We start from the raw sequence: 24,735 nt of genomic DNA, 5'->3' as shown, positions 1-24,735 counted from the left end.
TAGCAAGCTGTTTTTGGTTTAATTAATCCAATGTGGTAGCATTGACATTTTTACACAAAATGTTGACTTCTAAAATTATAAGGAGGATCTATAGATTTCATATAGTTTAAACATGCAACTACAAATGTGATCTTTATTTTTCTGCCGGGGATGGACTTCCATCAGTCCCTGGATCTGGACCGTCCTCTGCATTGTCATTTATCATCTGCTTGTACTTACTCTCAAAAAATCCAGCCTAGAATTGCAAGGAAAAACATAAAAATGCACCAGTCATCCATTAAAAAGATTAGTGAAAAAAACAAAGCTATATGAGTGAATATACTAACCTTTAAACTATTTTTAACTGAACATGTTATCTAAAAACTTTAAAGCTGTGCAAGTAATTGAAAAAAAGTCTAAAAAGTGTATTTTACCTTATACAGACCAGCAGTGAGTAAAGCCAGAAAAGCCAACCCTCCCAGACATCCTCCAATGATCTCTTTGGTGAAATTTGCCTCAGAATATACTTCAACCACTGCTTCAAGCTGAGAGATAATAGAATATGGATTATATTCAAGATCTTTTACAACTCAGACAAGAGAAAAAAAATATGTAATCACCTTGTGAACAGGAGGATTGTTGTTAGACACTGTTGAAAAGTAGATGTATTGGCTTTGGTCATACTCCACAGTGGCTGTACTGGTCAAGAGGAATTTGGTAGATTGCAGTCCAATCTAAGAAAAATGGAACACAATGAGCCAAAATTGGGTGTTTTTTGATTTAATAGGAAACATACTTATCTTAAAAAAAGTTATTAGTACATACTCAGGAACAAATCTTAATGAGACAACACAAACTTCCCTTCAACTACCTGCTCTATCCATTGTGAACTAATGTTGGCAGAGATTTCGTATGTCCTACTCTGCAGTCTTTTCAAGAATGAGTTGCACTTGAACACTCTGCACCTGGCTACAGAGCAGTCCTGAGGGTGAGAAAATGCAACATAAGCTGTGATACCGTGTAATGTGATTTCTTTTTAAATCTACAATTAGGGTAAATATGAACAGTTAAGTACCAAGGCATACTTACCACCACTTTATTCTTTTGTATTTTTGGAACAAAATCTCTGACACTTGGTTCTTCATCATTTCCTCTCTGACAATCTGAAATCTGTGTTTGATTTATCAAATAAAAAACAGTTTGATAGTTTTATTAGTTCTAATTTCACCACATCCATCCATCCATATCAAAATTTAAGCCATTTGTGGAGTCAAAAACTAAGACTTCTGACAAATGTAATACCTGTAGACTGCTCAAATCCACCCAAATGTCTTTTTCACCAAGTTTCACTGGAACTTTGATCACCACAATGAAATTAAGCGCTCTGATATAGTTTGAAACCTAAACAAGTAAAGAAAAGGACAATCAACCATTAAATTTAGGTCTAAATGATACAATGGACTCATACAATGGAAAAATATAGATACAGTGTTGGGAAAAAGTGAATTCCTATTTTTTTTTTTTTTGTATGTTTGTCACACCTAAATGTTTTAGACCATCAAACAACGTTAAATATTAGACAAAAATAACAAGTAAATACAAAAGGCAGTTTCTAAATGAAGGTGTTTATGTTTGAGAGGAAAAAATATCCAAACCTACATGGGCCCATTCATTGTTGCAGAATTGTTGTAATTCAGACACAATGGAGGGTTTTTGAGAATTAAAACCACCTTTGTAATGTCATATCACAGCATCTCTTTGGGATTCAGGTCAGGACTTGGACTAGGTGTGCTTGCTGGTGTGTTTTGCACCCTTGTCCTGCTCCAGAACCCAAATGTGCTTCAGCTTCAGGTCATAAACAGATGGCCCAACATTCTCCTTCATGATGTTTTGGTATGTTTGTCTCATCAGTCCACAGAGTATATTCCCCAAAGTCTTGGGGATCGGTAAGATGTTTTCTAGTAAAACTGAAACGATCCTTTATTGTTCCTTTTGCTCAGCAGTTGTTTTAATCTTGGAGCTCTGTCATGCAGGCCATTTTTGCCCAGACTCTTTCTTATGTTGGAGTCATGAACTCTGACCCTAACTGAGGTAAGTGGTGGGAGATCTCAATTGCTTTGTTTCTTGTTGGTTCTGGATTTTCCTTGAAACGCAGCATGATGTCTGACTGTTGAGGATCTTTTAGTTTACTTAATTTGTCAGGCAGGTCCCATTTAAGTGAATTAAGAAACGATATTGCAGTAATCAGGCCTGGGTGTGGCTAGAGGAATTGTACAACTTTCCAAAAATGTGATACACCACAGTTAACTTGTGTTATAAAATTAACATAAATGTTTTTTTCTATTATCTTGGTCTAATAACAACATTTTTTTGGATTATCTGATAAACATTTAAGTGTGACAGACATATACAAAAAAAAAACAGTAACTCTGGAAAGAGGCAAAAACTTTTTCACACCACTGTAGAAGTTTAAATGTACCTTAACTGATTGTTGGACTGGTTTCTTCAAATCATTCTTCCCAAATGTGAAATTGTTGTAGCTTAGTGAGCTAAACAGATAATGTATATTTAATGTTTAAAATATATATAATACTTGTTATTACATACTTATTTGTTACTTACTACATGTAATTCTTTCTTTAGTTACAAACAAAACAACACATACCTCGCAAATGTCATAAAAATGCTGTATTTTACATTAATTGATTTCCTTTTGTAAAGTTCACTTGTAGGGGCATGCTCCTGATTTCCACTGAAAGAGAGAAGTGAACATATTTGTAATGTATACATGGGGCTGTTACTTAAATGAGGAAGGAACATTACCTGGTGGCATTTGCAGTGATAAAGATCTCCTTCTCAAATTGACTGTTGGTGTCAATCCCATAGGAGACAATGAAGGAAGCCTTAATTGAATGAGAAAGATGAGTGACTTCTCTTTGCCTTTAAATTGTGCAAAATTCAGAAAAAAAAAATTGATAAAAAAAATGTTATTTACAAAAAAACACCTTAGTTTTGCTCTTGAAAATTGGCTTGTCAATAGTGCAGTGTGTCCATCCCCGGGATAAATCATCTTCACTGTCCAAGGAGTTGCACTCAATTCTTCCCTTTATTAAAAAACAAAATGATTCCTGGATGCATTTGAACAACAACAGATCAGTGATGAACCGATACAGACGTGATCCTGGTGCCTTACCTGCTGACTCGTGAACTTCCTGTAGGACAGTCCAGCTGGGTACGTGAGAATAACACGACTGTTGTAGGAGTTTTCTCCTCTGTTCTCCACTGTGACTGTGACATGCAGAAATTCATCAATGCCCACTTTAACCACTGAGGATCTGGTAGCACATGGAGAAAGTTGAGAAAAAGAGAGAGGAAACAAGGCTACAGTCATACTAATGCCACAGTGCATCAAATATAATGTACTTTGAGCTCTGATAAACCATGTTATTTTTCAGTTCAAACAATATGGCAACAATAACTGTGCTCACACAAGCAAGCCTCACCTGGTGAAGCCGAAATCCACTTTAAGGTCATCAACACATCTGTTGTCAGTACCACAGTTGATCTCAAACCCTAACTGTGAAAGAGAGCAATATGGAAACGTAAATAAAGTATATATTATTTGCTTTATGAACTAGTAGATTTTAAACTGAACTGGGAGCCAATTAAGTGACTTCAGTACCAGGTTAATATGTTCAAATTTACATGTACATGTAAGGTCTGTGGCTGATATATTCCGAAAAAGTTGACGTAATAATACGGATTATCTGGAAAATCCTGTAAATAAAATATCATCCCTAGTCTTACCTGCTTAAGCAGAGACTAATTTCTCTGAGTCAGTTTTAGCTGAGAATTATTTAATTTTTGATAAATATCTTTAAGTGATTAAAAAAAGAACTATATGTGTGTCACGGTCCCCGTGCCTCACCGGCTGATTCCGTGTTAGGCAACATGTGTTCTTGTGCTCTCTCTCTCTCTCTCTCTCTCTTTCCCCGGTGCTCACTGTGGGCTCCACCCCTGGCCCACACACCTGTGCTCATCATCACACCTGGCGCTGGTTACCACAATCAGAAGGGCTTTTTAAGATGGCAGACCTACACTACTCGTCGCTGGAACATTGAGTCACCTGCGTTAGTGCTTCAGCAATCTGCCTAAGTCTGTGAGTTTCCTTGTGATCTAGTGCTAATTGGATTTTCTGTTTGTGTGCGTAGATTCCCCCCGGACCCGTCCCTGTACCCCCGAGTGAGCGAGAAGAGTGACTGGAGTGGGAAAAGAGTGGGATTGTTGGATGAAAGAGCAGAGTGTGGTTTTGGACCCTTCCCCCCTGGAGCCCCGGACCCCTTCCCCGAGCACCTTGTATATATATAATCACCCGGTGACACCACTGTAAATAAACGCACTATCAGTTTCTGCAAAGGTCTCCTGGTCTGCGCCTGAGTCCGTTTACAAAACCGTGTCACTGTGGCCTTATTAATATTCTTATCAAAACTGAGAACACAAAAATTATGCCCAGATTCCAGATGTGTTTCCAAAAAATAGTATTGATATGAACAGAATTTTTTTTCTGACCTTTTGGACCAAAAACAAAATATTTCTGCCATAGTTTCATATTTAGACAAATTTGATCTTTTCTAAAGAGATCTGTTATTTTATGGAAGGTAATAAAATTGTTCACTTAGTGGGTGTCTCTTGAACAACAGTAGCTCTTCAACTAGATAGAGCTAGAGTGAACCAGAGTTTGGATGACTGGGTGGGTGGCATGCAGACCACCCTAACACTGGGAAGAGCATCACTAGGGCAGGGGGTGAATTGAATGCTACTTGGCCACAGTGATGAGGTTGGTCCCAGAAAAGTTGGTCAAGAAGGGAGATGGACACCTGCCAGATGGAGGCAACTACAGAAGGCCACTTACTGTCTTGCACCAACTGTGACCACATCATTTTTTAGTCTGTTTATTAAAGGATTCTGATTCGGCACCCCACAGATGGAGTATGATTGTAGTTATCACCAGCAGCGTGGAAATCATCCTTATTCAGGATAGAGAATTAGGCTCAGATTTTCTGGCAAGACATGGAGCTAGCCTAGGCATTTGGCTTAGTTCCCAGCTTGTTCAAAAGGTGAAATGCCAGGTGGCAGCTACATCCAGGCATGGGAAGGCTGAAGTTAGTTTCTCATCTGCAACGGTGACTATGGAGCCAAGGAGCCGCTCAACACATCTGATCTGGTACCAAGTAGATATTCTTCCTTCCAACTAGGCAATTTTTGTAAGTCAAACGGAGACAGTTGCCACATCCATTAGGAAGAAATGCTGAGATCTTTAACATGACCAATAAGTGGAAGAGCCCCGTCACCTTTCAACTGAAAAAAAAAAAAAAAGGTCTGGAGGACATAATGCAACCACAAAGAGAGTGAAGCACATGCAAGCAAGTGTCCAAGACATACTTTTAACTCCTTATGCAGACTCCAAAAACAGTATCAGACGTTTTGGCAGTTTGCAAGTCAGTATACCACTTTGCTGGTTTTCAACCACTGCAAATGTGCTCCTGTGCAGCCCTCCACAATCCCAACTGCATATCGCTAGACAAAATCACCTATAGGGCTGCTTGATTATGGCAAAAATGATAATCACGATTATTTTCACTGAAATTGAGATCTCGATTATTTGACGATATTTATTTAACAATAACAATGTATTGAATAATGACTTTAAAGATTGTCATAAAATAGTGTGAAAAAAACTGATAACAGTGCAAATGTTTGCAATATAAAAAGTAAATGAAAAATGTAAACATCTATGTTTAGTGAACTTTGCAGTGTTGCTCTGTGGTGCAGCTACGACACCGTAGCAAAGTTTACACACTATGTCTACTTGATCCACGTCTGACTCCGCGAACCAATAATGCTTCCACACCACTGAAGTTTTTTTTTACCTCTCTTTTCAACCAACGGCAGTCACTCTCCTCTCCAAATAACTTCTGCTTAGCTTTCCGAGCTTCCCTTGGGTCCTCTTAATCAGCAGTTCCCAACCCCCGGGCCTCGGACCAGTACCGGTGTGTGAGTCGTTTGGTACCGGGCCGCGAGAGTTGAAGCTCAGGTGTGAAATGTATAGTTTTCAGGGTTTTTATCGGTTTTCAGCGTTATTTTGTTATCGTTTTTATCGTTTACTCGGTTTTCCTGTGTCTTTTCACGTGTGTTATGAATAAATTTTCTTTTTTTCGGTACCGGTACTAGTTTTATTTTGTTGTATTTATCCGCGACACCTTAAAGGCCGGTCCGTGAAAATATTGTCGGGCACAAACCGGTCCGTGGCGCAAAAATGGTTAGGGACCTCTGCTCTTAATTGTTGTGACACGTGTTCGAAATGCAGAGAGGTGCGCTCGCTTTGCCACACGGAGCAGCGCGAGAGTAAGGCACGAGGGAGGGGCTAATAAACGGCTCAGTCATTTTTAATGATCGTTGAAAGCCCAGATCGTAATCGTGATTAAAATTCGATTAATTGAGCAGCCCTAATCACCTATGCATCAGTCGAATGCTGATTTGTTGACAAGTGGTCCAGAATAGGGAAAGGGGAAACAGTAGAGTTCACCAGGAATAGATCAAATATGCAAAAAAAGAGAAAAAAAAGTCATAAAAGGTCAAAAATAGATTGTGCAAAGTACACACAGTGGCTGCCATGGACACTTGACTTTGTTTTTAACACTTGGTTTCACTTCAGCTCTTTGGATGTCATAACTTCGCTTTTCTCAGTAGTTGACTGATGGACTATCAACAGCACGCAAGATTAGCCTAAAGACTGGATGTATCATGTGTTTCTGACGCTGTCCTCATCTGACAACAAACAATGGCTGCAGGCAGACGGGTAGTCTGTGACATTTTTTATTTTTAAACTTGAAATTTGTCACTACTGTGGAAGCAGCTGAGAACTATATAGGTTCTCTTCTGTGTTAAAAACGTGTTTTAAAAGACTAAAAGAAATTGCACACAGAAAGCTGTTCTTTGCACAACTTGCATGTATTGTAGGGGTACACCACTGGGGTAAATATAACCCATTTACTTCCATTACTTCAGTAGAAGTGTCTCCAATAGGTATAAGTCAATTGCATGCCAATAATACAAGGCATTTGAAAATGAAAGTGCAAAACTAAAACTGTTTCTTAACTTTGACTAGGCTCAGTTATCCAGTCAAATATTCTTTGGGTTTGTTTTTTAGTTGGTTGGTATTTTTTTTCTTGGGTTACTTACAGGAAAAATAGTTGCTGTTTGACTCTGTGGGGCAAGACTTGGCCTGAGGTTTGTGTTTAATGGCAACCCATCAAATATGAATTTGAGCTCATTGGAAAGTACATTAAGAGCATCCTCTGGACAGGCCTGCAAGAAGAGAACAACGTTAAGTTTGTTGACTTGAATCTCTCTTGGTTTTAGTACTTTTTCAGATGTTTTATTTTTTACCTCGATAATGAATTTTACAGTTGAACATTGTCGGTTTCGTAAGTCAAGAGTAACAGATCCAGACTGCTCTTGTTGTTTCCCACTGACGTAAGCCCGGTTGGTTGGAGATTTGCGAGAAGCATCCAGTGTTAAAGTGTAATCAATCCTTGCTTGAGCTGGAACAAATACATTTCCATGTTACGAATGTTTAGACATTAACATTAAAATAATGGACACTGGCTTTTTTGTTTTACAAAAAGTGAGGTGAATGATGAACCTGTGTTGACTGTAGACACTCTGCTCATGGTAAAACAGATTGCAGCTGTGTTCTCCAATGGTTTTGAGCAGTCTACATTCTGAGTAGGAATTTGGTTTGGGCTGAATAACACCTCAGCTTTTACCATTACTATAGGTCTTGATCTGGAAAGTAGGGGGGAAACATGTAAATTACATTTGGGGTTTTAACTTAAAGCTACAGAATTTTGAGTCACCCAAAAATGTCCTTTTTCAAGCTGAAATTATTTATACAACAAATCTTAAATGAACATTTAAGGAAATGCTTTTTGATTGAATTTTCATAACTCTAGAACAATAGTGTTTCAGTTAAGTAACTTTATCATACCAATTGGCTTACTAAATGATAATTATTTCATATTGTTAACATGACTTTACTACACACTATTTTATTAAATCCTCTGTTTTGGGGTAATGCATGCATTTCAATTTCTGAATGGAAATCATTTGTTACAACAAGACTGAACACAGACTATAATTCTAGATGCTTAAGCAACCACATTTATTGCTTCTTTAACCAGTAGAGCATTTTCAATCAAGTGTTAAGATAACTAGAAAAAGGAAATCCATTCATTAGTTACGTTTTGAAAATTATAAACTTTCATTAATATAATTTGACCTTTGAAAAATAAATATGCTTTACCCTGTTCTATATTTCAAACTGATGTAAACTTTTATACATTAGTGAATTCATTAAGGTTCACCATCAACAAAAATGATAGAATTATCATAAACGACAGTAATGTATGATTACACTATCTTTGACTTACCTCAGTAAGACAACTCTACCCTTTGAACCCACCGCTAAGTCAGGCAGTCTATCACCACTATGATCAAAAGATGACTGACTGATTGTGAGGCCAAAGAACTTCAGTCCTGACTGGACCTCAGAGCCAGTTATTCTCTGTGTACATATATATACATAATATTTTAATCAGATTATATATTCCAACTGTAGATTGTATAGATATTGGAATTACGTGGTAGATGATTTTAGTCATCATTGTGAGTTCTTTGATGTTGTGTACCTGTGAGTAAGTAGGACTGATTCTTCCTCCTCCTTCGCCATTAAATATGTAGATGCTGCCTTCACCATTATTCTCCAAAGGTGCTCCAACTGCCAAATCCCTGAATCCATCTGAGTTTAGATCAGGCAGCACAGCAAGAGAAGAGCCGAACCTTCCTTTGACAGCTGCACGTCCTCTTAGTACTAATGGATCATCAAAATTACACTCCACAAACTAAAAGGAAGAGAGTGAATATTTTATGAACATTAAGAAAGTTGGCAAATAAACTGATTAATTTAACTGTAGGATATAAAATATTATAAATATTCTAAATATATTTACCGGACCAGTTAATCTGCAAACATAAACTCTTCCCTCTCTATCAGGCTCCATGTACATTGGGGCAGATATGAAGATTAGATCAGTGATGTCATCATTATTTATGTCCATGGTACACACCTCTGCCCCGAAATATGCACCAGTCTGATAATGTTAAAGCAATAAAATTATTAATTAGAAAAACTGTGTAACTGAAACAGCTTTTATTTTCGAGAAAATAATTTTACAATATGATTCAGGTTTGTCTTCCTGCAAAAACATACCTGTGTCGAAAAGGACTCAATCTTTTGGTTTTTCAAGTTTTCTCTGTTAACAGCAAACACAGCTCCTCTGTGTTTATATCTTGGAGCACCAACAACTGTCAGAGAGCCACGTTGGGTTTTAGCAACTGCCATAGAGTAACCTAGAATTTAGGTATTCAAAGGGGGAAGAAAGATTAAGATGCCTCCATTTAAATTTGTCATGGTCCTGGGTCAGTGACCCAGTGTTTTGCATTATTATTGAACTTTGATTCTGTCAGTATTTATCATTTCTAGTCTTTTGGTTTCGGTGTTAGCGCTCTTAGTATTCTGGTTTTTGTCTCTGTGTTCCATGGTTGCTTTGTCTCCCCTGTCAGCTCTATCCCTTTGTTAAGCCTGCGTTTATGTGTTATGTTTCCTGCTTTACTTTGTAAATCTGTGTCTCATGGTAGTGTGTCTAGTTTGGCTTCCCCTTGTCTTGTTGTGTTTGATTACTCCCAGGTGTGTGTCCTCCTGTGTCCTATTCCCTTGTTATCCCTCCATGTATTGTAGCCCTGTGTTTCTCTCAGTCAGCGTTGCATCGTCCCCTCATGCTTGTGGGTTTCTCCTGTTGTGCTCCCAGAGATTGCAATCCTGAGTTTCCCAGTGTTTTGTTTTTAGTTGCCAGTTTCTGGGTTTTGGTTTGGTTTTATAAGTGTTTTTTGTATAAGTTTTGCCACTGCAATAAAGCAGCCTCCATCAGTTCATCCCTGTGTTTTGAGTTCTGCATTTGGGTCCTTTCTCCTGCCTGACACAGCAGTTTCATGACAAAATTGTGTCCGTTTTGCAAACTCATTAGTGTTTCTGGGTGAAAGAACTGGAGCAGAGCTGTGTATATACATGATCACATGTGTATGAGTTAGATTGTTAAAGCTGTAATATTCTTACCAAGATAACTGTCAGGCTCCAAAGACACATCTTCATATGTTTTCACCTTCTGGCCTCCTGTTGTGTATTGCACGTAGCCTCCCTTCCACTGGTTTGCACCAACAATAGACATCTGAATTCCCTACAGTGCAGACAGGAAATACATTTTATAGACAATTTATTTTACATTTAAAATCTGGAATGTGTTTAACCTGTATTTGCCATTAGAACTTAAAAACTCCCACAAGGCACATGTGAATCTTTCTTTCTATGACTCGGCTGTCTGGTGAGTTTCAGGTAGTTTTAATTACCTCAGGCACAATAACTGCACTGAATCCCTCTTGAGACATTTCCATTTCCAGTGACTCTCCACTGCTTTGAGATCCTGTGTCAGAAAAATAAATGAGAAGGTAAAAGAGAGACAAAATACAACATATACATTCATACAGGTTCATTCTCTCACTATGCTTCATTATGCTAAGTACAATTTTCAAATAATTTGTTTATTATAAAAGTATCTGAAAATGGATTCTTCCTTTCAAAACGTTATAGTAATAGCATGCTTAGCATCAAATTTAGCATTATTATTACATTCATTAATATAACAAATAATTTCAAATGATTTTTACTGTTTATTATAACCGCATTTGTTGTTCATTTCTCTAATGTAAAGTTACAGGATGTTCAATTTAAAATGTGACTCTAATGAATACAATATAATAAAGTTGATACAATGTGGTGATTTTAGTTGCTTCATAGTGTAGCAGTTTACACAACAAATGAAAGTTCACTGCTTCAATTCCAGTAAAACACACAGATTATCATCATGTTAGGAATGACATCTGATGTGAAAAAACTCTTATGAATAGGTAGGCAGTAAAATAATATTTAACATAATGTAATTATTTGAATTTTTGAAACATTTACAGGAATTTTAAGTTGAAACAATAAATTCATGTTCATACCTTCGATGGAGAAAATTTTGTCCTGCAGATTCTGTCTTATTACTTCAAGTGCGTCGAAGTTCTCCACTTCAAACACATATGAGGGAGTGGATGCAATGGTGCGCAGTTCTTTTCTTGCATCAGGGAGCCTAAAAGCGCTGCCCACCTATGATTTTACAGATATGTTTGAGTCCTCATATTAAGCAAGATTATTTGCTCACTTTAGTAAAATACAGTCCTTATACTTCACCTGATTTACAGTAAAATTTACACACATCACTAAGCCATTACTTAGCCTTAACAAATATTTGAGAAAGAATTAGTCATTTTAAAGACCTTAGCTAATATGAGTGTGATACTGTAATATGATCTCACTGCTGCAACAAGTCAGTTTGTGAAATTTAATCCCTCCTGTATATTCCACGATTGACTATAAATGGTATTATTTCAAAGTGGAAGCCTTTAGAGCAGGGGTCCCCAATCCCAGTCCACGAGGGCCGGTGTCCCTGCAGGTTTTAGATGTGTCCTTGATCCATCACAGCTGATTTAAATGGATAAATTACCTTCTCAACATGTCTTCAGTTCTCCAGAGGCCTAGTAATGAACTAATCATGTGATTCAGGTGTGTTGACCCAGGGTGAGCTCTAAAACCTGCAGGGACACCGGCCCTCGTGGACTGGGATTGGGGACCCCTGCTTTAGAGCCATGCCAACTCAGTGTAAAAGTTGAAAACACTTTTAACCTCCTGTGGCATTAATGCAGCACAAAGATTGTGAGCTTCATAGACTGGGTCTCTATGGCCAAGCAGCTTCTGAAGGTGTAGTGAATGAGTTGCTCAGGACCTGTCTCCCTATAGTGCATTATAATGGGAGTGTAGTGTGACAAGTGAACAAAACCAAGTACTAGTATAAAATGCAACATTCTGCAAGTTTAGTAATGAAAGTACTTACCCCAATAGCAAATCGAACAATGTTTTTACTCTCTGCTCGCTTTGTTGCATCTCGTAGATCATACCGGTCAGTAGATTGTCCATCAGTAATTACTATCAAGACCTTCTTCCCATTTGGTCTGGAACCTCTTTGTGGTGTGAAAACGTTGTTCCTGTCCAAAAAAAAAAAAAATCTAATTTCTAAAGATTGTTTTGTTTTACAGTTGATCTTGTAAATTATATACTATCAGGTAAATTGCATGGTTGTTATTTAAGCATACATCATTCTGTTTTGCTTTTTTTTTTTTACTTTTGTACAAATCAATGTAATACAAGTTTGTTTGTTTGTTTTGTTTTTTCAAATTTAAATCTGCAAACATTTGAATTTAGCCTTTTTGGGTGCCATGACTCTGGTGAAGATACTTTAAAACCCAAGTCTGAGTACAGTGTCCCATTTAAAAGGCTTCCTGCAGTCACAGTCAAATTAGTGTGGTCAGATTCAAAGAAAAAAAGTCATCTGGACAGGAAGTCCAAACAATGAGGTAACTGCAGTGCTTCAGTAATATCATTGTATTACTTACACAACATGTGTGATGGCCTTAGCTGTGTAAGTAGATCCCCCCTGCTGTCTGATTCCATTGATGTCAGTCTCCACTGATCCAGATGAGGAAAATTTCTTAAAGTTAAAGTGAACCTCTGGATAAGTGGAGAACTGGGAAACAGAAAACTGAAAAGGCAGAAATTAAAACATGTAAAACATTATTTTTATGGGACTTAATAGAAATAACAATGGAACTATTTTATATCTGTGCCATGATTTTACTGACAGAGCGACAACAGCTGCTTACCTGTGTTTCACTTGAGAGAAATGATTGAATTATCTCTTTGACAAATCTCTTCATTGTTTGAAAATCAGGCTGAGACACGCTGCCTGAACCATCCAACAGAAAGGCAATGTCTGTTTGCAGTGGGCACCCTATCAAAGAGATTAATTTCAGAATGAAATACATTTTAAAGGGTTAATTTTAACATTTTCCTCACACTCATATTATATAAACAATAGAATCGAATAGAAAAGAATAACCCTTTGTTGCACATTGTACATGTACAATGAAACTATGGCTGCTCACACCAACTGTGCAGGGAATATAAATACTAAGACAACAAAAATAAATAACAAAGAAGAGGAAGGCACACATTAAAAGGAGAAGTTGCTTGAAGTGCTTAAATGCAGTGCAAGATTTGGGACGTTGTGGGTGGGGGTTACCATAAATTTCTCATTTAGACAAGCTTCTCTTTAATGTAAATTCTTAATAAAGTTGATGTAAAAGATCCAACTTTAACTCTAAATAGACTATCTGAAGTATGCATTCAAGAAGGAAAATAATTATTTACAAAACCTAATTTGTGATGTGGAAATGATTTCTAGTGAACGAATATTAAAAGAATTTAGATGGTGTGCATACGATACAGATTTTAAACCAAATGAAAGTGATAAAAGATTTCAGTATTGGATAGAGAGTGGGCTAACAACATTCCATTCCTCCACACATAAAGGGACACTACGGAGTTTTCAATCTTTACAAATAAGAAATGGCCAAAGACAAGTAGATTTCTTCAGGTTTCTTCAAATGCGGGATTATTTTAATAATAATAATGGATTGGATTTATATAGCGCTTTTCAAGGCACCCAAAGCGCTTTACAATACCACTATTCATTCATTCTCACATTCATACACTGGTGGAGGCAGCTACAGTTGTAGCCACAGCTGCCTGGGGCAGACTGACAGAAGCGAGGCTGCCATATCATACCATCAGCCCCTCTGGCCAACACCAGTAGGCAAGTAGGGTAAAGTGTCTTGCCCAAGGACACAACGACCAGGACAGAGAGCCCAGGGATCGAACCGGCGACCTTCAGGTTACAGATGCGATTCCCAACCCCCTGAGCCACGGTCACCCCGTAAACCAATAAACCAATATTGCAATATCCCAAACCCAAACTCGGTTGAGTCAGGAATTTTTAAGATAGTTAAATTAACAGATGTTGTTTCTCTGAGAAAGGCAATCTCCAAACTATATAATGTGCTTCTTCGGACAAAAAAGGATACTACTCAAAACATTAAGACCAAATGGGAATTGGAATCAGGGATGGGTATAACAAACGAGAACTGGGAGAGGATTTGTAATTTTCATTGGTACTCAACAAGTTCACTATCTTGGAGAGACCAATGAAAATGAAAGCAAAATGCTGGAGAAGATGTGGATCAGAAAAGGCACATCAAGGCAATTCATTAAACTCTGTGCGAGGTCTTTAAGATAAAATTTGTAATTTTGTAAATTTGCACATGGGTCTGGGGATGGGACACAAAGCTCTTACAAGCGCTATTAGTGGCCAGCAAAAAAATCAATAACCAAAAATTGGCTAAATCCAACTCCGCCAACATTGAGGATTGGTTTAATGTGGTTTTTGAAATATTTAACATGGAAAAATTGACATTCTCCTTAAAAATTCAAAAAGATAAATTCTACAAAATATGGAATAAATGGGTTAGCTTTGTGTCCCCCATCCACCCTGAATTTAGGTAACATCAGCCCTGAATTGGTGTACCTCCCATGTATTGTATAATGCCAGGTCGACCCTCTACTTCATAATATGTATTAAATGTACTTTAAGTAAATAAGTTAAATATGTTGCATTATGTATACACTGTCAAGCCACCGAGTTCACTTTTTGTTATGTGAATGTAAAACAAAAGGACTAAGAAAAAGTCTTTTTTTTTTCCTTTTGACTAAATAATATTAATTCACTTTACTGTAACAATCCCTTTTCAATAAAAATATAATTTTAAAAAAAGAGAAGGAAATGATTTCTAAGCAATATCTAAACTTGATTTGGGTTTTTCTCTTGCAAGTTTTTTAGGGATGTGGCTTCAGATTTGGCCTTGACTGTCATCTCTTTTTTACACCAAATCATACAAGTCATACATGTAGCCTGGTGTCCCTTCTACCTTTGCAGCAATCTCATCTTCCAAAAAAGTATTTTTTTATTTGCTCCACTGCTTTTTCTGATCAGCCTTAATTTATGCTGACATGTATAAGAGAGTATGTGTTAAAGAGTGTCTCTTTGCCAAACTCCTTTTGCTGTTACCTTGAATAGAAGAAGGTACGGGTGGTCCAAGCCTATTATAACGGTCCAACTGAAAGCACACCCCGTTGTACATGGTGATGCTTTTGCAGTCCTTTGCAATGGTTGGACCACACACCTGAGAGGAGACAAAGCCAAGATGTGATTAAACAATGGTTTATTGTTTGAGATCAACCAATTTGACAAAAAACTAATTCTTATATGACTGTTCAGAAATGGTGATTAAAAAAAACAAAAAAAACAACTTTAGCCTTTTTAAGAAGTTGTGCAAATTTTTTACCTTGATATGATTAATAATTTCTACGTTAAGGGACAAATTTGAGCATTTTAAAACATGATTTTAATTTTTTCATTAGTTAATTTTACAGCACTTTAGAGCCTTTACAACTTATTAAGTACATTATAACTTGACCTTCATGCATTTTGAGATTATAACAAAACATCTGACACACAGAGAAGAGAAGATTTTGATCCTTAGAGAATGTAACAAAGCACTGGTAATGTCTGCAGTTCAGTAACTCACCACAGTGTTTTGTCCTCTTTGATCGCTTTTCATTGTCAAACCAAGCGACATGTTGACTGCGAAACCTGGTGCTGAAGTGAAAACATTACATTTTTATTGTTTTTTTTAAACAAAACATAAAATACACTGTAAAAGTAAGAGCACAAGGGTGAAGGTAACAAATTGAAAGAAAAACAGAATAAAATTTCACTATTATGTCATTTTAAAATGTTGAAAACAATAGAAAAGAAAAACCTTAATGATTTTTTTTCTTTGGTTATTTAATTTTATTAACTGGTAAATCAATATTGTTTTTGAAGAGTGAATGTTACCTACTAAGATACCTAGATATATGTACTCTATGAACCGATTTAACGAGTTCCTGTGCCTGGATTTGTGCAAAATTTCTTTGACAGCAAAATATTTACTGTTACCAGTTACCTACCTTCAAATTGGATATCTTGGCAGGTTTGGGAAGATGTGGTGCACCTATATATTCTCCCTCTTTCATTTTGTGAATACTGTTCAAGTGCAGCACTGACCAGCAGACTGAGGAAATAAATTCAGTCAATGATGTAAGTTAAACTACAAAACTACAAGTGTTTTATATGTTTATTTTTTGCTCTGGTGCATAACAGAGATGGTAGTTCAAAATCAATACATAAATAGAAATAATCTTAAACACACAGATGGAAACCAATGTTCACTTACTCTGATTGTCTTTGAACCACCTGGTAACCAAAACCAGCAGCAGAGCTCCTCAGGGCTCTCCAAGCCACGGGCTCAATATTGAAACAAAGTGTGGCACTAAACACTGAAAATTTAAGAAGAAAGAAGAATATCAGAAGTTTTATTTAAAGCCTTCATAAGAATGAAAATGTGGTTATAGCGCCTCTTATTACAAATCACATTGAGAAAAGTAGGCTGCGGGTTGTTTTTTTTTAACCCTTTCATTAGCACTAGTGACTAAAAAGCTCAGAATATTGTGCTCAAAGCAGTTACTTGCTTGGAAGTTATTAGGTTTCATTGCGGAAGCTTAAATGTTTTTTGATTTGATTACCATACAGTGAAAATTTCATACCACAACATCCATACGTAACAAAGTCAAAGGGCTATGCTGTAGTCATGCAAGTCCCAACAAGAATCTCAGCAGCACTGAGCGTGTGCAGCTGAGCTAAATTGCTAATTGCAAACGTCCCACTAATTTTCTCTGCCAGTTTACACCTAGAAAGTTTTAAAAGTCATAAAAAATGAGAATTATAGCTATATTTTAATCAACTTCAGCACTCTGGAAGACTGCAAATTACATCATTTATGAGTGTTTCAGTCCATTGTTATTAGGAACCCAAACACACTGATTTGCTCAAGCAGCAAACCGGCATCATCCATGAAGAGAATTCACTCTGAAGATTCCCTGCAGCCGGCCTCTCCACAGACCGGTGACATGGGGGGCATTTTGAAGTCAATAAGCACAAAACTCTGCAGCTGTGACTTACGCCTGGCCCTTTTGGCAATCCTTCAAAAAGACTTTCAAGTGCTGCATGAGTCAGTGGAATTCAGACAGCAGCTGCTGGCTGCAAACACTTGCTGCTGTAAACACCATCCTCAGAGAGTTGGTGAAATCCATCGAGAAGGAATGACCCGAGAAAACTGAAATATCAAAGACACTATTATTGAGCTCCAGGCTCACAGCATGATGGATAGCTTGGTGTTTTCAGGAATACCAGAGATGGCAGAAGAGGATCCAGAAACAACGGTGAGTCATGATATCCAGACTTATCTGAAACTCTGGGTGGATGTAGTTAAAAACATCAGGATACACCGTGTTCATTGTTTTGAAGGTAAATGAGCAGATGGATGTAGATCCCGATCTTTTGTGGACAAATTTAAACACTGGTAAAAAGCCGCAGCCAGGAGCTGAGAGGAACAGACTTGAATGTTTGCAGTTTCCAAAGGAAACGCTGGAGTGATGCAAGTTCCTGTTCTCTGTCCAAAAAAGGCTCATTCAAGGAGGCTCCCAGGCTGTCATCGTGGTCAATAAGCTGTATGTCAAAGGGCAGCTTTATCATGACTAAAACACCACACAATAGCTGTACTGATCCTAGTTAGTACTAGGATAGGTTATACATGACCACAGTGAGATTTGTCGCATGGCATGTATGGGAAGTTGGTTTGAAGTAAAAGGCTTAAACTTTCTAACCCATTAAATGGCAAACATTGTCTTTCTACATTGTGGACTCATTGGTCTGAAACATCTGTGCACACACTTATCCACATTTTCCTCACACATTTTCATTTTGTTACAACTCAAAAACCAGAGGTGTAGCCATACTAATAAGCAGAAGAATAAACTTACTGTTAGCAACTGTTATTACAGATCCAGAAGGTAGATTTGTAAAACTTAGATCCACTTAGATCCAGGCTCAGTATTTATGTATTGCCAGTATCTAGGAATCAAATGTTTCTAGCAATTAAAGGCTCAGTACAGGAGTGAGTCAAAGGAATGGGCAGTCCACAGACATTCTTAAACAATACATGAGTGATTTTGGTCTTTGCAATGCTTGGCATTAACATCACCCCACTCTCAGGGATTACACCTTCTTATAACCAGTACACTACTCCAGTACTCACACTCTTGCTTGGACTAGTTTTTAGTTTGCAGCTTCATTATATCACCATCAGATCATGCACCAGTGCCAGTCTCTCTGATACAGCCACAAATCCTGATGGTTTTCCAGCTGAGTGTTACAAAGAACTTTGGCCTATGATAGCACCTACTTTTTTTTGGTAAAGGGTAACTCAGATTCAGAGTGATCTCCAAACATACCGCCCAATTTCAGTCATAAATGTGGATCTTAAAATACTCTGCAAAGTCCTTGTCAGAAGATTAGAATAAAATCACTTGATTCATAATACATCCTGATGAAACAGGGTAAACACTCCACCACTAAAAAAAACACACAGACTAATAAATATAATATAAATATAATAGATTATTGCTCCATCAATAAATTAGAAACTGCAGTTGTCTTTTTAGCTACAGAGAAAGTCTTTGACCGGGTAAACTCGAAATTTTTATTAGCCGCTCTATACAAATTTGGATTTTTGGTACATTCTTCATAGATTGGATCTATACAGCTCTCCGAATGCATGTGTTAGGACTAAGTCCTTCCCAAAACAGATCACGAGCTCGCATCTGGTTCACTGCTTGTGTTGTTAATGGGTGGATATGTGTGAGCGAGTAAGTGAATGGCTTGGGTGTGTGTGCGAGTGTGTGTGACTACACAGCTGAATCTGTATCTGGGGCTCGCTGAGCTTTGCCACTGAGGGACATGGTCATGGAAAATGGATATACAGTGGGGCAAAAAAGTATTTAGTCAGCCACCGATTGTGCAAGTTCCCCCACTTAAAATGATGACAGAGGTCAGTAATTTGCACCAGAGGTACACTTTAACTGTGAGAGACAGAATGTGAAAAGAAAATCCATGAATTCACATGGTAGGATTTGTAAAGAATTTATTCGTAAATCAGGGTGGAAAATAAGTATTTGGTCACCTCAAACAAGGAAAATCTCTGGCTCTCACAGACCTGTAACGTCTTCTGTAAGAAGCTTTTCTGTCCCCCACTTGTTACCTGTATGAATGGCACCTGTTTGAACCCATCATCTGTATAAAAGACACCTGTCCACAGCCTCAAACAGTCAGACTCCAAACTCCGCCATGGCCAAGACCAAAGAGCTTTCGAAGGACACCAGGAAAAGTATTGTAGACCTGCACCAGACTGGGAAGAGTGAATCTACAATAGGCAAGCAGCTTGGTGTGAAAAAATCAACTGTGGGAGCAATCATCAGAAAATGGAAGACATACAAGACCACTGATAATCTCCCTCGATCCACGCAAGATCTCATCCCGTGGGGTCAAAATGATCATGAGAACGGTGAGCAAAGATCCCAGAACCACACGGGGGGACCTGGTGAATGACCTGCAGAGAGCTGGGACCAAAGTAACAAAGGTCACTATCAGTAACACACTACAATGGCAGGAAATCAAATCCCGCAGTGCCAGACGTGTTCCGCTGCTGAAGCCAGTGCATGTCCAGGCCCGTCTGAAGTTTGCCAGAGAGCACATGGATGATACAGCAGAGGATTGGGAGAATGTCATGTGGTCAGATGAAACCAAAGTAGAACTTTTTGGTATAAACTCAACTCGTCGTGTTTGGAGGAAGAAGAATACTGAGTTGCATCCCAAGAACACCATACCTACTGTGAAGCATGGGGCTGGAAACATCATGCTATGGGGCTGTTTTTCTGCCAAGGGGACAGGACGACTGATCCGTGTTAAGGACAGAATGAATGGGGCCATGTATCGTGAGATTTTGAGCCAAAACCTCCTTCCATCAGTGAGAACTTTGAAGATGAAACGAGGCTGGGTCTTCCAACATGACAATGATCCAAAACACACCACCCGGGCAACAAAGGAGTGGCTCCGTAAGAAGCATTTGAAAGTCCTGGAGTGGCCTAGCCAGTCTCCAGACCTCAACCCCATAGAAAATCTGTGGCGGGAGTTGAAAGCCCGTGTTGCTCGGCGACAGCCCCAAAACATCACTGCTCTCGAGAAGATCTGCATGGAGGAATGGGCCAAAATACCAGCTACTGTGTGTGCAAACCTGGTAAAGACCTATATTAAACGTTTGACCTCTGTTATTGCCAACAAAGGTTATGTTACAAAGTATTGAGTTGTATTTTTGTTATTGACCAAATACTTATTTTCCACCCTGATTTACGAATAAATTTTTACAAATCCTACCATGTGGATTCATGGATTTTCTTTTCACATTCTGTCTCTCACAGTTAAAGTGTACCTCTGGTGCAAATTACTGACCTCTGTCATCATTTTAAGTGGGGGAACTTGCACAATCGGTGGCTGACTAAATACTTTTTTGCCCCACTGTATACACAAGAAGTGATAAGTATATTGGATTTTATGTCCAGTTCTACAGTTGGTTTTGGGTTGTAAGTAAGAATTTACTTTCATTATGTTTGACTATTCATTAAATAAACTCATAAACATTTTAGTAATTAAACTATTTATACAGTCAGAAGTTAACTGAGTTGATTGCAGAGATAGAGGAGAAAAATGCAAATAAGGAAATTGCCATTACAAAGGTATTTATAAATGATTTGGTTTCCCTTGCTAATCTGTAGTGTCTACTTGTTTTTAATTCCACAAAAAATATATTTTTTAAAGACACTTTGTCACTGTGCTGTGTGTATTTAGTAGAAAAACTTACTTACATATGTTTACAGACATTTATTATTAATGAATAAAAGACAAACACAGAATGTGCACGCTTGTCTTACCTGACAAGAATAGCGGGGCACTAATTATCCAGTCCATTCTGTCACTCACATGGAAAATGTAAACAACACAGGAGTTCAGTATTACTTCTCTTGAAAGTTTCAGAGGAGGAGATGAAATCAAAATGCAGAAATCATAAGAGAGTTCCTCAAGGGTAAGAGTTTTATTTAGAGGAACGGTTGGTTATGTAGGAGGAGCTACAATAGTGACAGCACTGTCTGTTTGATGCCAAACTACACTGTGGTGTTGTTGTTTAATGTGAATTAAACACTTATTTTTAAGTAAACAATACTGACACTTACAGTAAACACATTGGATAGTTTATTAGTTTCTGAGCCACAAGATAAAATCCCTGTGATTATGAATATGAAGATAAGAAATAGTAAAACAAAAACCTTCAATTTAAGGTTCTATCAGTTTGTTATTTGCTGGTGTGAAAATATTTTTTTGGGTAAAAAGTTGGTCTTAATCAAATCTAAAAGCAAAAAGAAATCTAAAAATACAAATTCAGTTTCTGCTTTTCATGTGACTTCATCTGAACATCTATGAGTGAGAAAATTTGGTATCGTGGCAGTTTTGCAAGCGACATAGAGGCCTGGATTTATTATGTTCCTACTTCATGTGTGTGGTTGACTGTTCATACCCTGACAGCCCTAATCTTGAACAGTGTAGATCTTTTGTGAGCACATTATCCTGATATGCACATAAAGTGAATACATTTTTAGTATTTCGCATCACTTTGAACATCTAAAAATAGTTTGTTTTAGAGCCTCGCCTCAATGGTAGATAACTAACCAGCTGATTCTTGCTGTATGCGGAAGTCTAGAAGAAGTCACTCTCCCCTAACCCATACCACACCAGTGTTAAAGTATATTTTTGACACCACAAACTTACACGTGATGCTCTGAGCATATCCAAGGTGCAACATTTCACATGTTTTCAAATGTGTGTTTTGTTTCATAAGCTATTTGGATGAGAGAAACTGAAAGCGATGTGATGTGTAGTAAAACCTGACGATATGAATGTGTAACCTGATCCTGAAAAACACAGACTGATTAACCCTCTTAGGCTAAAATTAAACTTTTTGTTGCTAATGCACAACCAAGTCCTGCAGTGGTACTTCTAAGTAAAAAAAACTCATAAAATATGTATGTGGGGTAATCAGGTTGTTAGTTTTTAACTGTTGCAAATCGGCAATGCCTGCCTTGAGAGGGTTAATGGAAGATGGTCTGTAGTGACTTCAGTGGAGAGTGTGTACTTCAAAGAGATGCTTAATCCTACTGACACACCTTACATAGAGGAAGTAGAGCCTGGTGTTTAACTGGATAATGTCGATGAGGGAAATAACTTCCTTGTGTGGTGGTGGAGTGAATGAGGTATGATTTTCCTCCTGGTAATGGAACACTGCACCAGCTCAAGTTTTGCAATATCTAACTGAAGGAAATCTCTGTCCGTAGATAGAGCTTTTCCTCCTAAGGCATGGGCACCAATAAGCAGAGTTCATCCTTTAACATATAACAAAATTAAAATTTTCTCATGCATGATCAACGGGCAATCACGGTACCGGCCGGAGTACTGGGAGTAGTTTGGAAGAACAAGAAGACACGGAGACTGTTCTAGGTTGTCATCCCAAACCAACTCAAAGGTTTATTAAGTATACAACAGCTTATATAGAGGAAAAAGGTTCGTGTGTCAGCAGATTCTCAGTTCAAACCGGTACAGACCAAATAAGGAAACGTCTTCCTGCCTTGTGAGCAGAGAAGTATCCTTTGTGTAGTTTATCAGTTCAGCTACAATTTATGATCATCCCAGCAAAATACACTCCTAGACATAGAATACAGAGTTCTTTCATTAGTGAATTCTGAAACAAACCACCTGGCCTTTAACAAGCTCTTTTCTAAAAGATAAGGAAGGGAGGATGGGAGTAAGGAAGTGGTCTCGTCTCTGTGGTATTTTCGACCTTTGGGTACCAGCCTGTGATTCTTACACATCAATTCTTGGGTCAGAGAGAAAGAGAAAAACAACTAGTAAATGGGCCTTATTGAGTAACAGTTTTCCTGTATCATATCACTATAAAACAATATCCTGTAAATGCTACCATGATATCAAAATATCACAACACTAACTAAATCATCAATGATTATAGCACACTAAGAGATAAGAAGCAAAAAAATGAAAACATGATTTATGCATGATACAGACCACTACACTTGGGGTAAAAGCGTCAGAAAGTTGTGGTTGTGGTTATTTAATATCTAGCTAAAGCAAAAGAAGTCGAGTGAGAATGAAGGACAATCGTTAACTAACTTTTAAATAAACTTTTTTTTAAGCAATTGTAATGGGAAGAAGCCTTGGTTTTTCCCTCTATGCAGGCATCTATGCAGACATCATGTGTGATCACACAACTGAGGCTGAACTATATTTTCATAGTATATATAAATTTTTTTATTTGTTTTATTTATTTAATTGAGACACAGCTTGCAGCTTTAATTGAAATGGCTGTTAATTTTTCCTTCTTATCAGATATTTATAATAGACTTGTAGTCAAGACCACCTAAACCAAGACCAAGACAATACCAAGACCAGAGGGTATCGAGACCAAGACAAGACCAAGACAGACCGAGTCAAGACGAAGACAAAGATGAGACCAAGACCGAGACAAAAAAGTCTTTAAACTGCAGCCAGATGCTGCTTTGTTTACGGGTGTTGACTCCAGATCTCCCGACCACTATGTCGATCTGAGACAGCAAGACCGAGACAGCGAGACCAAGACAAGACCACGTAAAAGTGGTCTCAAGACATCCAACTCTAGTTTATAATTAGTGAATAAAACCTGTTGTACACGAAAAGAACAGTGTAGCACTAAATATGCAGTCCACAATGTGCACATCCTGGATAAGCTCTTGGACCAAGATTGCACATGTGCTTGGCTCTATATTGTCTTTTAAGCCTCACTTTGGGATGAACCATCTTTAGCGAACACGACCACCGTATCTTTGTTAAGGAAAATGTTCTAAAACACTTCTTCAGTAAAGACTCAGAGAAGAGAAACACACAGAACTGCTTGCTAGCAAGGGCAGCCTCCAGACAGAGAGACTCGCGCTGAGAAACTGCCCCGGTCCTTATTTTATACTTCAGTGAGCGTATGTGTGTGTGTGTGTGTGTGTGTGTGTGTGTGTGTGTGTGTGTGGGGGGGGGTGGGGGGGGGGGGGGGGGGGTCAGAGTGTGACCCCATAAAGACTTCCCTAAACCTGCTGGTCTCGAAGTCCAGCAGTTCATCAAACCAAAAGGCACTTAGTCTAAAACAAATATAGCTACGTTAATCCTACCGTAAAACAATAAGACAAGGTACGACCTCTCTCATGCTCCTAGGATGTGGGGGTGAACACCCTAGAATGCTACAGACCTCCTAGGATGAGACAATCTTTCAATATGCCACCAACTATATACTTCTACACACAAATAATTACATGCAGCATTCTACCATATGCAAACTTATATCATTAAAAGATTATACTGACTACTAGGTACAATTTTCCATTGACATTCCCTCCTGTTGTCAGTAAAAACTTTAAATGAGATATCAGTATGTAACATCTTGTTGTACATTTTCTGTCACATCGCCATTAATCACACAAAGTCTTCATGTTCCAACAGGTCGGGGTCA

General features: G+C 38.0%; 1 protein-coding gene across 1 annotated transcript; it reads right to left on the bottom strand.

Annotated features, from left to right (window-relative positions):
• LOC309712312 (integrin alpha-M-like) lies at nucleotides 1-21,259 on the bottom strand. Its single transcript, XM_082543024.1, has 30 exons — nucleotides 21,071-21,259; nucleotides 16,423-16,525; nucleotides 16,157-16,260; nucleotides 15,733-15,803; nucleotides 15,213-15,327; nucleotides 12,913-13,040; nucleotides 12,646-12,791; nucleotides 12,087-12,237; nucleotides 11,158-11,302; nucleotides 10,504-10,577; nucleotides 10,214-10,334; nucleotides 9,311-9,450; nucleotides 9,051-9,191; nucleotides 8,730-8,942; nucleotides 8,472-8,605; nucleotides 7,685-7,827; nucleotides 7,429-7,583; nucleotides 7,222-7,347; nucleotides 3,483-3,556; nucleotides 3,173-3,314; nucleotides 2,985-3,083; nucleotides 2,803-2,882; nucleotides 2,645-2,731; nucleotides 2,459-2,528; nucleotides 1,282-1,380; nucleotides 1,069-1,149; nucleotides 851-961; nucleotides 600-713; nucleotides 414-524; nucleotides 1-235 (listed from the first exon to the last, which is right to left on the bottom strand). Exons 1-30 carry the CDS (start codon nucleotides 21,105-21,107, stop codon nucleotides 134-136), a joined length of 3,417 nt encoding a protein of 1,138 aa, XP_082399150.1. The 5' UTR covers nucleotides 21,108-21,259; the 3' UTR covers nucleotides 1-133.
• Nucleotides 21,260-24,735: the final 3,476 nt, after the last annotated feature.

This window comes from Aulonocara stuartgranti (genome assembly GCF_965226115.1).
Source record: "Aulonocara stuartgranti genome assembly, chromosome: 8".
Taxonomy (NCBI): domain Eukaryota; kingdom Metazoa; phylum Chordata; class Actinopteri; order Cichliformes; family Cichlidae; genus Aulonocara; species Aulonocara stuartgranti.
This window is presented reverse-complemented; position numbering and strand designations above follow the sequence as displayed.

What these genes read in the sequence shown, in the direction of transcription:
- LOC309712312 (XM_082543024.1), bottom strand. Translation starts at nt 21,107, where the DNA reads ATGGACTGGATAATTAGTGCCCCGCTATTCTTGTCAG. An exon ending in GTGGTTCAAAGACAATCAGA is followed by an intron (nt 16,261 to 16,422) that starts GTAAGTGAACAT and finishes TTATTTCCTCAG; the next exon opens with TCTGCTGGTCAGTGCTGCAC. An exon ending in TCACTGCTGGTCTGTATAAG is followed by an intron (nt 236 to 413) that starts GTAAAATACACT and finishes TTGCAATTCTAG; the next exon opens with GCTGGATTTTTTGAGAGTAA.